The sequence below is a fragment of the Manacus vitellinus genome, unplaced genomic scaffold, assembly GCF_001715985.3.
Source record: "Manacus vitellinus isolate BGI_N305 unplaced genomic scaffold, ASM171598v3 scaffold_8_pilon, whole genome shotgun sequence".
Classification (NCBI taxonomy): domain Eukaryota; kingdom Metazoa; phylum Chordata; class Aves; order Passeriformes; family Pipridae; genus Manacus; species Manacus vitellinus.
In genome coordinates, this window is record NW_021940864.1 from 23,185,323 (window position 1) to 23,199,593 (window position 14,271).

The 14,271-nt window shown below is 38.2% G+C and overlaps 1 protein-coding gene across 1 annotated transcript in view; it reads right to left on the bottom strand.

Annotated features, from left to right (window-relative positions):
- KIF26B (kinesin family member 26B) overlaps positions 1-14,271 on the bottom strand; it is a 197,497-nt gene that overhangs the window by 100,136 nt on the left and 83,090 nt on the right. Inside the window, exon 3 of the mRNA XM_018085040.1 lies at positions 4,687-4,870. Within this exon, the coding sequence (XP_017940529.1) occupies positions 4,687-4,870 (184 nt within the window). The remainder of the gene's footprint in view (positions 1-4,686; positions 4,871-14,271) is intronic.

Consider the following 14,271-nt stretch of genomic DNA (forward strand, 5'->3'; position numbering starts at 1 on the left):
AGATTAGATTTTTCAGCCATGCACTGAACCTTCTTTACTACATGACACAGGTCCTTGGGAGAAAGGTGCATTGACTCAGGAGTTTCTATCACGCTGCCAATCTTCTACTAACCTCTTATTGCCACTCTTGGCATTTGGTCACGGCTTGGTTCCCATTCATGGCCCCTCCCAGCCAGACTCCATGCCTAGCCCTGCGCTTGATGCCAGGAGACCAGCTCACGCATCGCTCACTCACTCACTAGACTCTCAAAAACCCCTCTCTGTGCTGCTTCCTACCCTGTCTTACACACTTGGAAAGGGCTTCTCAGAAGCATCTGCAGCATAACCTATTACTCCCCCTTCAAAGATTTTAATAATCTCCTCTTCTACAGCACATACAGCAGCTTGACAAGGGGTATCTAATATTAGACTCCTGATGGGTTGAGGACACCACTATCAAGATAACCGATAATACCTAATTGTTTCTTCTTGTCCTGTCTCTCTGCCTGTCTGGTCTTCCTCCCTACAGCGAAATCATAAGTGCTCTAGACAGAAACAGGATTTTTTTTAAATCTGAATTTACACGTAATTTAGTGAAACAGAGTTAGGGTCTGCAAACAGGAGTCCTGCTGCTACAGAAAAATAAAAAGTAAATAGAATCACAAATTACAGTCACTTTTATTAATAGGTTGAAAAGACTAGTCGAAGAAAGTTCAGTGCTGACTTGCTTCTCCCTGGTATAAACCTTTTGCAAAGGGATTATTTTAACGCCCAAGAATTGTTATTTTATTTTGAGATTAACAAGTACTAACTAATAAAATTCACAGTAAAAAAAATTATAAGTAAGGAAAAGTAAACTAATCTCTGCCCAAACATAGCAAATACCTCTCAGTGACAGAGGTTTATAAGACTACACAGAAAAATAATAAATGAAAGAAAGCACAGAAACCACATCCATTCATCCTAAACTCTGTGCCACCTGAAAACAACCTATTTATTAAGGCTGGCAGAAAATTTTTCATTTCAGCCTTTTTTCGTGTGGAAATCAGCAAAACATCGTCTTTCACAGAAAGAACATTTCCCATTTTCATCAAAAGTATTGGTTTAGACAAAGGAGGGAGGAGGGAAGTAGACTGGGGAGCAAACCTTACTAGAATGGCCCTACACGGCCATTTCATGCAGGCATGGAATAATTCGTTCTTTATGCACAGAAAGCCTTTTTTCTCTGTTTTTGGCTTATTGTCAGGAAGAATAAACAGACTTAAGGAGTGTCTTCAGGAAAACTATGGGACTTGGGGAAACATCATGTACAACCATCCATAAGAGTAGCACTCTCTGTAAACCCAGTAAAAGCAATCTGCCACTCAGAATATGATGACTCAAAGACAGCAGAGAGAGCAGAAGTGACAAGGAAGCTGTGGCAGTATATGGAGCAGGACTGTCACTCAGCCCAAAGAGCAATCTCTGCTCTCAAGAAGCAGGTGTGGGGATACCACACTACTACTCAAGATCATATTCCTCTGCCAGCAAATGCAAACCTAAAGCACATGCATACATTACGACCCATACAAGCACCGCTGTTAATATATTTGCAGCATGGTCACACCCTTTTATTTAACATCATCATCATCTGGAAATAAGTGCAACAAAGAATCTTATCCTCTAATACTTTATTTCCCTTTGACACTGCTGTATGTTCTGCTAGGCTCAGTGGTGTATCTAACATCAAAGTAAAATGCTGATTGTGCAGTCCCACCATTTCATTATTAATATCATCTTCCTGTTTCTGTGAAGCTGAACTTTAGATTTCAAATAATACTTCTTCTAAAGTCCAGGCTGGTACAGTTTTGATTTGCAAGGCATTTTGTAAGAAAAGGTGTGAAGCATGCAACCTGAATATATAATCTCTAATTCTCTTTGTCAGTTTAGACTCTTTAGTTGTACCCATACATATCTGTACTGAGCTGCAAATTAACTTTTAAATATATTGCTGACAAGCAGATCTTCCTATTTTAACTAAAAAAATTTTCTGCCTACATATAACAGATGAGCAATTCTACAATTTTAAATAAATCATTGTCCTTAATTTGCAATGAGAAGTAGAATCTTTGAAATTTCTAGTACAAATGAAAATAGCAGCTGTTATCTTGCAAGTTCATTTTAGAAAACTGTGAAATGAAATTTAACCTCAAACACTAAGCTTTGAAGTATCCGACTTCCTATCTTCACGTCTCAGATACCCACCTGCCCTGGCACACAGACAGCTCTCAGGCTGACACCAAGCCAGTGATACACAGAGTCTGTGTGAGGGCTCACAGCCCTGTAGCAGTGAGCCTGCCTTCCAGGCAGCCTATGCACAGCTGCCCCTGGAGTCTCAGAAATCCAGAATCCTTGGCAAAGGCTATCGTTTCAGTTCTGGTGAACCAGACTTTCCAGTAACAAACGGTCATATTAGAAATTGCCCAGCCCACTTAAATCCAAAGTGAAACAGAGTTTTATCAAATTGAGATTGCTGGTAAAATGCTATTTAAATACAAACCAAGAAAAAACTGTAAGTGATTGAAAATAACATTTAGTTTCCCTGAACCCACTACCTACACATGGGTCCATGTTCTGTAAATTTATACCCTTACAGAAGAGAGACAAAATGCTGAGAAAAGTAACAGTTTTTTAGCACACTCCTATCAAAACACATCCCAACCAAACTGAACAGAATATGTATAAATAACAATGAAAATTAAAAGCAAATAAGCTGGAAATTCCATTACCTCATCTGAAGTTCTCCCAGTCTGATAGATAAATTATATTGTTATTCTGTAGTTATTTACTTATTGTGCCTCGCACCTATTTCTGACATATTAAAATGAAAACTGTGCTACAGAGGTAAACTGATGGGAAACTTCGATGAAAGCGTAAAAGCTTCAGGTTGCAATTATAGGGTGACTTCTATAAGAAACCAAAGAGATGAAAAATGAAACTGGCTTCCAAGAACTGCAGGTTAAACATATTTTTGCTAATGGAAATATGAAAAAAAAATTAATTTTGTCTATTTTGACTATATGAAATAACCTTATTTGGGTTACTATTTTGAAGAAGTAGTATGTTAAAACCTCTTAGCTATGTATCATGTAGCCTGATAGCTTCAGGATGACAAGTCTAAAGTGAAAAGAAATATCACCTTCATGATCTGGGCTGCAAAACTTCAGTTTTACTCACACAGCTGGAAAGCCTGGAGCCTGTTCTGGTACATGATCTTGATGAAGAAGCAAATCACGGGTCTGTTTGGGCATACTGCAAAACTATTTTCCAAGCCCTCTCCAGTGGAAACCAGGGATGAGAGGAACAAGAACGGCTCAGATCAAGCTTGGAATGTTCAGACAGAGCTATGTTTGTGTCTCTGTGGTCTTCCGGACTGATAGTCCAGAAAAGTTTGTTTTCAAGCACACACCCTTCATTATTCCTCAATGAACTTTTTACTCAGATGTAACCTGTCCTAGGCACAGAAAAGTGAGACTCCTGAAAGGATGGCTTCCATTTTAAATCTATTCTATAGCAACTTCTTACAACAATGAACAGGTTCAAGTTTACTCCTCCTCCCCCTGCTAGTCAAAGTATGCATCACTATTAAACTTTTATAAGATCACGATAGATTTCTGCGTTTCTTCCCACCTACCAGGCCAGAGGAAACAAAGGGAGCCCCATGTGGAGGGAATCTCTTTTCAAACAGGCATTACAGCAGCCATGAAAGCAATACCATTGTTCTTTGAAAGAAAACCCTGGAACTGCACAATATAAGAAAGGGGGTATCCAAAATCAGCAGTGAAAATTCTGGGGCCCATCCTCAGCACTCCTAGGTCATACATTACAATTTCTCCTCTAAACAAAAACTTTCACCAAATTCATTGTCACTGCTTAGTATTCAATGAATATGGAAAAGTCACGTACACAGATGCTTGCATAAGAAACTACCTTGATTAAAACAAACTGTTGTCCTCAGCAACTGTCTGCATGCATTCCCAGATGTAATATGCCACGCTCTTCAATTATGACAGGGAAAAAGGAAGGTCCACTCTGACAAACTGCAAAGCAACAGCAAACTAAATAGCTACCTCCTCCATCGCCTCAGCATAAGTGTGCACCTAAACAGCATTTTAAGAGGGAATGATTATGCAGAAAGGGAGAAAATAACATGACAGGAAGAAAAAGAAGCAATTTATCATTATCAGCATAGGTTTTGTTCAGGTATATATACTGGAAGAAAGCCAAGAAACATGAGCCAGAAGCAAATTACAGTGTGTCCAGCCAAGACACCAGTCTGGAAAGCAAGGGGATCAGGAACACAAAACATGCGACAGCAAGCAACTGTGATGCAGTTTAAACACAGTCATGGAGACCAAATGCTCCTGAAACCCTGGCAGAATGGATATTACCTCCCCACTGTGGTCTCAGTGCAGGTACATTAATGTAGCTGAGTCTTGAAGTATATTACTGTTACACAATTAGCTCTGTCTGTGTTCAAGTCAACTTCATTAGAAATTCATTTGCACTAAGTGACTCAGGTTATTAGGCCTTTGTATACGCGTTCAGGAACCAACCACAGTAAATCCAACTGAGAAAGGACACAGTCTTCCAATTCTCTTAATGTTTTGAACAAGGATAAAATCTCCCAAAGAAAACAAGTGTTTTAGTGGTATTTGCAAGGCTTACCTTGCCCAAACCAGGGGTGTCTTTCACTTTGCTGACTGCCCTCAACAAACATGGTGGTGCAGGTGGTGGGGAAGTCTGAAGAATACTGCTGAAGCAGGTAGAGAAGAGAGGAGATTCAGGAACAGATGATGCAGAAGGTCTGTGCTTCTTCTTTTTGGAAGACAGGTTCAATTTCTGAGCAGCTCTGCGGGAAACACAAGAGTAAGGTAAAGCATCCTCAAACTCATCAACAAGAATGAATAAAGGTATTTTTCAGGTTACTGTTTGTGTAGGCTCTCAATTTTGACCTCATCAATCCCAACAGTTTTATAATTCTCATTCCTCATTCATTATTAATAGTTTAAAGTCATTGAGTTCACAAAGTTGCTCCAAATTTACAATCTGCATTAAATAGCATCATAATTGGGCCTCTATCAATATCTTATCTGTTGAAACAATTCAGCTTGCAAGAAGGCTCAAAACCCTCCAATTAAATCAATGAGCAATCTGGCAATTTCTGTTTTAAAATTAAGTTTGGTCACCAAATGGTTCACACAGAATTGTGTCTCATTCATAAGTCTCTGATTAGAAGATTAATACTTGTGCAGTGTTTGGATGCAAGCAGCCACTGCTAAGTTAATTAGTAATAAATGCTCACTGCATTTGCTAAGGTGTAAGAAGCCTTGCACTAGCTGTTTGAAATTTTTATCACCTCTTAAAACATAAGCTAGTCTAAAAACTGAACAAATGATAACCAATGAAAATATTGCTGTTTGCGATGAGATGGAGACAATCATACAAACTCCAGCTGCATTAACCACTAAGCAGGGAAAACAGTGAAGACTGTTTTTAATAGTAGGTTATTCTTAAATAAGAACACTGAAGTTTGTATAGACTTTGATTTAAAAACTAAGCTTTTCTGGAACAGAAACATTCAGTACTTTTGTTTTAAAAATGTTTTATTTTGATAGATAATTCAACATTCACTCTTTGTTGCAGCTTCTTTGGTCCAACACTTGTGCATTCTGCACTGCCCATGGATAATGTTAAAACAAATCATGCTGTCCCGTGGCTTCCTTTTTGTAAAATGACCACTTTAAACAGAGCAGGTCAATGGGAGCACCGTCTCAGTGGAGAGATGGATACAACAATTTCAGGTTGTTTGCTTTAGCAGACAAATTGGGACTTAAGATAGGTATAAAAAGTAGTCTCTACTGACAGTAGCTCTCCTCACTTTGCTGAAGTGTGATAGTCAAGACCAATAATTCTAAATCCTCCTAAGTTTTAAGAAGCCTTAGTTCCCTTACACTGGTATCAGTATATACTATCCAACTCTGAACTTACAAAAGTAATTGCATCATTTTATCCCAAGGAGTTAGGGAAAAAGATTGAATTTTATATATATATATATGTGTGTATATATATATACAAACACATATTTCAGTATGCAAGTAACTTGTGTTTGTATCATGTGTCTCAAGCACATGAACAAATTACTGCTGGGCATGAAATTACCATATGTCAGCTGGTCACATGCATACTGCGTGCACCACTAGTATATGTTTTTTTACCCTATGGCAAGTTAAAAGCAGTTTCAGACAGATTAGTTTCTAATAAAAGGAAAACACTAGGAGATTTTAATTCACTTGACACAGAATTAGAACTCAGAAGTTTCTGTACCACCTCCTTGTCCTTCCCCTTCACTCTGCCCTAGATTGATGCTCATAATCTAGCCCTCTCTTTTAAGCTTCTGCATTTTTTTCAAAGAAAACATAATCAAAATATGTTGGTCAAAAAAATTTTTCCTGTTCCTAGCAACATTTCAATGGTTTGAGAGAATTCAATGATTTCAGCTTCCACACTGTCCATGACTAACACTTCCATGAAGTTATCCATGTTAAGTCAAGACCTTCTGTGTGCCTTAGTTTCACTATAAAATTATTTCAAGGAAAATCTTCTACTATGTGCAACAATTGAAAACATAAATGTCGGCCAAACATACTGAAAAATTTACCCTTGTGGTCAAGCTCATTAGTCCAGTTTTAAATATAGGCAGTGGCTCCACTTACTGTGGTCATCCATCTGGTCTCACTGACTCACTTTGGGTAAAAATACATTTCCTAAAAGCTGTTTTCTGAATTGACTGACAGAGCTATTATTCCTCTTGCTACAAAATGCTTCTCCAGACTTTGCTGTTCCTTTTACAAAGCTGACAATGTAATACAAACCACTTTTTGACCCAACCAAGCCCATAGCTGGCATTTTCTTAAAGAAAAAATGTTGTTGAAGGTACCTGGCCTTTTCAAGATCTTGGAACTATATTCTAGTTTGACAGTTACAACCTTTCAGACTGCATTCAGGTGGAACAACCTGAATTTTCATTATATTTTTGGCCTGCAATTGGTAAAATATATGAAAAACAATAAACTATTTCCCAGAACTTCATGGGGTTTTCTGTTTTTCCCCAAGGAGAGAAAAATCAATGCATGGCAGGCTAGAAAATCATTACAAGTCCTATCAGACTTGACTGAATTTTGAAGGGGATCAAAAAGGCAATAAGCATCAAGTAATTCCCAGAGCACTTAGCTGGGAAGAGAAGGATATTTTAACCAGATGTAGGCTGCAACATGACACAAATACATAGAGTGTGGCTTCCTTATGAGCACATTTGCATGAGCAAAATAATTCAGCTTGGGTGGCTAGCATTGCTCTGAACACAGCTGGTCATACCAGCTGATGCTGATTTGGCTCTGTGATCCAGTACAGGAGGTTAGAAATTCTCATATTTTACTTTTTCAGGGAGTCAGAGGCCTGGCTCTCCCATGCAGACTCTCTGCATCACTAGATATCTCAGGCAAAGCACCAGGCTGGACTTGGGAGACCTGATGCTGCTGCAGCTCACAGCCTGCCCAGCTCAGCCAGCAGCTGTTTAGGCTCTGCTCTTTGTACAGGAGCCAACTATTTTTTTTTCTCATTTAGTATCTAGTATAATAGGACTCTGATTTCCACTCGAGACTCTGCACACTATTGCATAATGGTAATGGCGACGATGGCAGCATGGCTTTATGTACAGACAATAAGCTGATCATACTCAAAGACATATCAGCTCCCACTTGAGCCCAGTGATATCAGCCATGAACTATGCAGGGGTGTGCAGTGGGCTCCAGTGCATCATAAACCACTTCCCCACTGTGTATGCGGCATGGCTGTGGTAGGGATTGTGTCCCCAGAGACACACAAGGAACTTGATCCAAATTAAATTTTTGAAGTGCGCAATTTAAACTGTATTAGATCACTGTGTGGACACATTCATTCACAACAGAACTGTCTTTAATGTCATTTCACTGAATTACCTTCCAAAATAATGCAAGTTTAATCCAGTTTAGCTAATATACTTTGGATTAACACCTTCAGATATTTTGGACTATTTTTTCTGGATGTAAACAAGCATCTGGAGACTTTTTGAAAGCTTACAAGACTTCTGGCAGATGAAATAATCACAAGATCAAGAGCTGAAATTGCAGGAGGGACATTAGAAAGCAGATTGAAGTTCAATCCAAATAAAACTAATAGATTGCTGGCAGCAAAGGGGAACTGCTTTGAAAATCCACCTAATCCATAGCAAAGACCGAGATCATTCTTTGAAAGGACATTCTCTGCTTTTTGTTTTTTAAAATAGAAGTCTAATAAGGTATATCTTTGGGCAGTAAGAATACTTTTTGCCTCCCACCTATGCAGAAATGTTGATATATTTTTTCCCTTAAAAATTCACGACCAGGCTGGGATTTTCAAATACACTGATTGTAGAGCTAAGTCCCCTACACTGGAAACCAACTCATGATTGATAGGAACTTTATGAAAGCTGAAGGTCCTCCATGGGATTCACTGAAGAAATGGAAGTAAACCAGCTTAGAGGTCATTCTGAGATGTAAGGGGACAAAGTATGCTCTTTGGAAACTTGTCTAGTAGAGAGACAAATGAGCACAAATGGATTAAATAATTTTTAACACAGAACAAAGGCATTTCTAGGTTTGATGGAAATAACTCTGCTAAGTTATTCATACTACTTATAAGAAATATAAGAATGAAGTTGATGAAACTCTTAAGACAAAATAAAAACCATTACGGAAAGCTCTGTAAATACCTCGCTTAGAGAACTCATTGGGTAATTTCTTATAGTATAATATGTATAAGGAAACTCCGTGGAAGGAACAGTTGGAAAATTCATGATTTCTAAATTAATGCTAATAAAATTCAAGGGACATCTCTTTAGCTTCATAAAAAACAATATTTTTTCAGCAACACATCATCCAAGGCAAAGTTAAAACTTCAGGACCCACTGTCAAAGTAGAGGTCACTAAGGCCACTAGGTTCATTAGATTCAGAGGGAGGTGAAACATTAAGTGAATACTTAAAATATTATTCACAGTTGTGTCAGCAAAGATCATCATTCATAAGTAACACTGACTGACTTGCTCCTTCATCACTGACATCTGAAAAGATTTCCTTGGGTGTGCATTTCTGTATAATTATTCCTTACTGGATATTCATACTCCACTACAAGGCATTCAGTACTTATTAACATTGAAAACAAAATTCCAGATCACAGGAGCCATTGAGCTAGCATATTAGTTTCTGTGTCAAAATAGAAACTGAAATATGCTCATTTTCATATCATATTTTCCACAGAGAAAATGGTTCTCAAGATATGGAGGTTGAACAGCCAAGGATTAGCTAAATGTAATGTAAATATTTACAATTTAATTAAAACTAAAAATCTATTTTTCTTTTTTATTTGGAGGTATACATTTTATTTTGTAACACAAATACTCTTGGCTGGGAACACCATTCAAAGAGTAAGGAATGAACTGTATCTGTGCAAGGAATGGCTTACCAGAGGATGTTCTGGTTTGACGAGCCTGAAGGAGGTTAATGATATTCCCTAACAACTAAAACATGACCTTTACTTATCCAAAACTGCCTTGCCTGCTGTATCTTAATGCTAGGTTGGAAAATAGATGCAGGTTTAGTTTGGAAAGGAGTCTTCTGAGCAAACTCTTTAAGCATATTTGTGCAGCTATATCACCAGTTATAAAATACACCGATATTTATGGTCAGAAGTGTTAGATACCCAGCATGAAATGCTCATATCCTATGGTCTCAAGTTGGCCACCTAAAAGTGGAAGATACCATTACCCAGCCTCACACTCAAATTGAAAACCCTACTTATGTTCTCGTTTGTTTGGGTTTTTTTAAACCCCAGACATAATTCTTCCTGCAGAAAAAGTAGAAACTCTTGGCTGTCAGCTACAAAGTAAAACGTAGTCTGCATAGTATTTTATTTAAGTGACAGAATGTCAAACAAAGGTATACTGGAAGATTGTAATTAGTTTTGATTATTTCCAACTCAAAGGTTTGCAAATGGTTTCACAGTGTATTTTCTGCTTTGGGTAATTATGTTTCTATAAAATGAGTCATGATATAATATCATATCATATATAGGTCCTCATGTAGCTGGAAGGTAAAAAACAATAGGATACAGCAAATTTACAACTATGCAGACTTGTTTTCTGGGAGAAAAGCTAGTCTTGATTTTTAGTTACACAGGGTCATTCAACAATGCCTTCTCTATGATCTTTCACTACTGAATTACGTCAGCTACATGCTGCCTATAAAAACTAGACACAGGGCACTTAATGGGATGTTCACATTTTCTGATTATAGGGATCTAATTTACCTTCTCTAAATCATCACAAAAAATTATTCTTTTTTTCTCCCAGTCACCTGTATAGGTGATGCAGGCTTACTAACGTGACATTACAACCAAGTTGACCTGAGTACTACTACCAAAAGGGGAAACCCCACACCTGCCATGGCCCTGGTTGCACACTTCCTTTCCCTCCCTTTTTTTTTTTTTTTTTTTTTTTCTTTTTTCTTCACTTATTTTGGCTTGGCCACTACCACTTTAACCTCCTGAATGGGCTTGTGCCAAGAGTGCTCTAAATCATACTTATTTGACATGGCTAATATACCTGAATTACTATGGCAAGCGCTTTCCCAGCCTTAAAATCTGAGGCATGTGGTACAAAATGTGGTTTCATACAAATCTCATATTTCTCTTTGGAGGGCAATGAACTGGCGAGGAGCCATGGCTTCCTTTGCACCGTGCCTTTCTTTGCATCTTCTAAAGCAAAGAGAAGAGAGGTGCTTTACAGGTTGTTTAACCAACAGGCTAACAGCCACGCTCTGCTGAAAGGGGCCAGGTTGCCTCTCCACCATCTGCTGCAAACCAGGGCTACCATCTGGGAAGCACGCTCCACGGTAGAGCAAGAACAACCTCCAAGAGCTTCTCCTCATACCTCTACATGGAACAGTTTTTCTCATCCAGAGTGAAAGCAAAAAGACAGAGCAACAAACCCTGCAGCTGGCTTGCCATGTCACTTCTCAGTCCTCATTCCCTGCCTTGCAACAGGAAGTTACAAGCTATAAACAAGAATCAGGGCAACTTTACTCCACTTTAATTCTCTGTGTGGCCAAACCCAGGGCTGTGGTGTTGCAGCCTAGCAAGATATGTGAAGAATGAAATAAGAACCCTCAGAGGAACACTTCCTAGATTTGTACTTCCAGTAAGATTCTTAGTATTTGTGTTTAATTATTTTACAATGCCTTTAAAATCTGGAGATAATTTGAGCTTTCTGCTTATGCTGTAGAAGGTATAATAAACATCTCTCTAATGCCCAGTAAACACTTGCCCCTTATTGTTCTCTTTATTTTTATGCGTGCATCCAATTTCATAGCAACAATAAAGCTGTCCCAGGCTGTAATCTTTCACGTCTTGGGTGGTAGTAAGGATATTTTGGCCACAGTGCCTTAGTGACTGCGATCTCCCCAGCAACTGTACTGTAACTGTCCAGAAACCCATTATTTTCAATTTATTTGATTCTAAAACAGTCAAAATAGGGTTTCAGACTTTATTCAGGACAGGTCTTACAAAAACTGAGGCTTGCTGCACACAGGCAAACGTAGTAAAATTAAGAGCTCAGACACGCTCTTACATAAACTTGAAATTTGTGTAAATTCACTAGCAACAGAGTCGGTCCTAGACTGCACCAAAACAAAGGTAATTAATATGTTTGAAGACCAATAGCTTAATCAAAAGCTCAAAATTCTATGTACGTACACATTGTACGACAGAGGACTCATATTCTACACAGCTGTTACTTGAGTGAAACTCCCAGTTTTAGAGAAGGGTATTACAAGATATGAAACAAACCCCTTCTCGTGTCATTATTGTTTGATTCACAAGATTCTCTACATCAGGAATCACTGTATTCCAGTGACGATCTTCTTATCTAACCTAAAAGTTCCTGGAAAATCCTGATTCAGTGACAGATGCCCTTCTGCCTTTGGCAACGGGATCATTAATTAGCACTCATGCATCAAGGTAATGTTGGCAAAAAAAGTAACCACTCAAATGAACCATCACATTTGGAATTTTTACAAGATCATACCCTTGTCCTTCAATACTACCCATCAAGAAACTACTTCTTGACTTAATATCTTGATACATTTAGCTAGAGAAAGGTCATTCCTGATTTCTTTCCTTTCTTTTGTCACATCAGTATCTTCTCCTCTTAGTATGGTTTCTAAATTTCAGGCATTACTGACTCAGGTCACCACACACACTGTAAAAATGACCAGATTCACCTCTCCTTCTGCGTTATTGGTTGCAGACACACATAATCAGTCTGCACCTTTAGAGAAAAAAAAGTGTGATTTTGGAGACCAGTAGAAGAAACCAACTCTAAAAAAAATGTTCAGCATTCAAAAACAGAAGAGAAACTATTAGTCAATTTTTTTAAGAATGGGTAAAGGTTGTTTTTTATTACTAACCTACCTTATTTTTCTCTCTAAAAATGGTTTTATGAAATATGCTTTTATAAAAAACAGTAGTCAGACAGATCACAGTTCTCATTACATTATCCTGTTCTTGGAAAGCTCTGAGGATCAATTGGACATGTGTCACTGCATGCTTAATACATGAAGCAAGTTGAACCGTTATACTTGGGTAAAATAAAATCAGATGTTTAGCACTAGCTTAATAGGGGAAGAAAACCAGCTATATTTACTATAACTCAAATGAATTCAAATGTAAGAACTTACCAATTACTGCCATGGTTACTTGACAATGCATTTTCAAGTCCATGTGTGAAAACTGCATAGGCAAGAGCACGACAACCACAAACCAGAGTAGCCTTAATTTCAGGCTCACAGAGCTGAGGGCAAGGGTTCTAGTATCTTCCAAGGAAAGGTCAGAAATAGGCTCCATCCAGCTCAAGCTTTGGATGTTAAGAAGTATTGCCTATATATAATAAAGATTTATATAGCAAGACACTGGCATTGCCACTAAGTAATAAGAAAGGAGATGTGCACTGTTTTATATTTGTACTGTTATTGTGTAAACAAGAAACATATGCAGATCTGTCAGTCTTCAAGTGCTAGCTGTAAAATATTAGGGCTTTAGATGTACAGTTACACTGCCTTCTCATGAAAGTTCCACCAGGAATAGCTGGCAGATTTTCCCTATGTCTGAGATAACGTAGCAAATGCCAAACTGTGGGACAGGACTATTAGTCAGCCCCTAGCTGACTCTTTTCATGAGTGTTCATGATAGCTCAAAAACATGAATAACAGAAGCTTTGCAATGAGAGGGCCACAAACCACTGGCCATTTAATAACAGTCCTTAAAATCACATAAAGAAAATTCTTCAGCTGTAAGTTTTATGGAGCTTATATGATTATGGTTATTCTATTACCTTGGATGCTAAAGCCTGACCACATACTGTGCAGAAAGCTATTTTGCTTCATCTCTGTCCCATTCAGCAAAAACCTCTCATAACACCAGGAGGAAAAGCAGCCAGCACACAGATTCACAGTCCATTTTGTCATTGTTTAACTTTCCAGTTGGCAGAACCATAAAAAGGTTAAAAGGCAGGTATGTTTTACAGGGGATTTTGCCTCATCAATATTTTTGAGGTCAGCACATTTAAAATAACACCAGTGTACAAATGGTAAACTATTCTGACAACGCAGATGCACTGAAATTCAATGCACTTCAGCCCAGCTCTGACAAGCAATCTCCTGTCGTAGTAAAAACTATTTCCTCTAAGAGTTCCTGTTAGTCTTGTCTTGTACTTATTTAAGTCACCACCACGAGATAGTGATAATTCTTTGAGACAAGTTGTTTTCAACTACTGGAGACTATAGCCATTACTACGTATAATACGACACAGTCCAAGAATGAGGTTCTTCTCATAACAGACTGCACACATCCTAAAATCAGTCCAGTCCTAACAGCTAATAAGCAAAGTAGACAAAACAAAAGAAAGAAATTTTATGATCCCACCTTCATGGAAATAGGCTGAAGCACAAAGAATTTCACAAATAGTGGGAAATGATAATTTAATCTAGATCATCCCAGCAAATTAACACAAATAGTTATGATGCTTTTGGAGATGTCTAACTCGGCATCCCCATTCCGGTACCTAAAAGGAGGGTACCAAGATGATGGAGTTACACTCTGTACCAGGGTATGGAAGGAGAAAA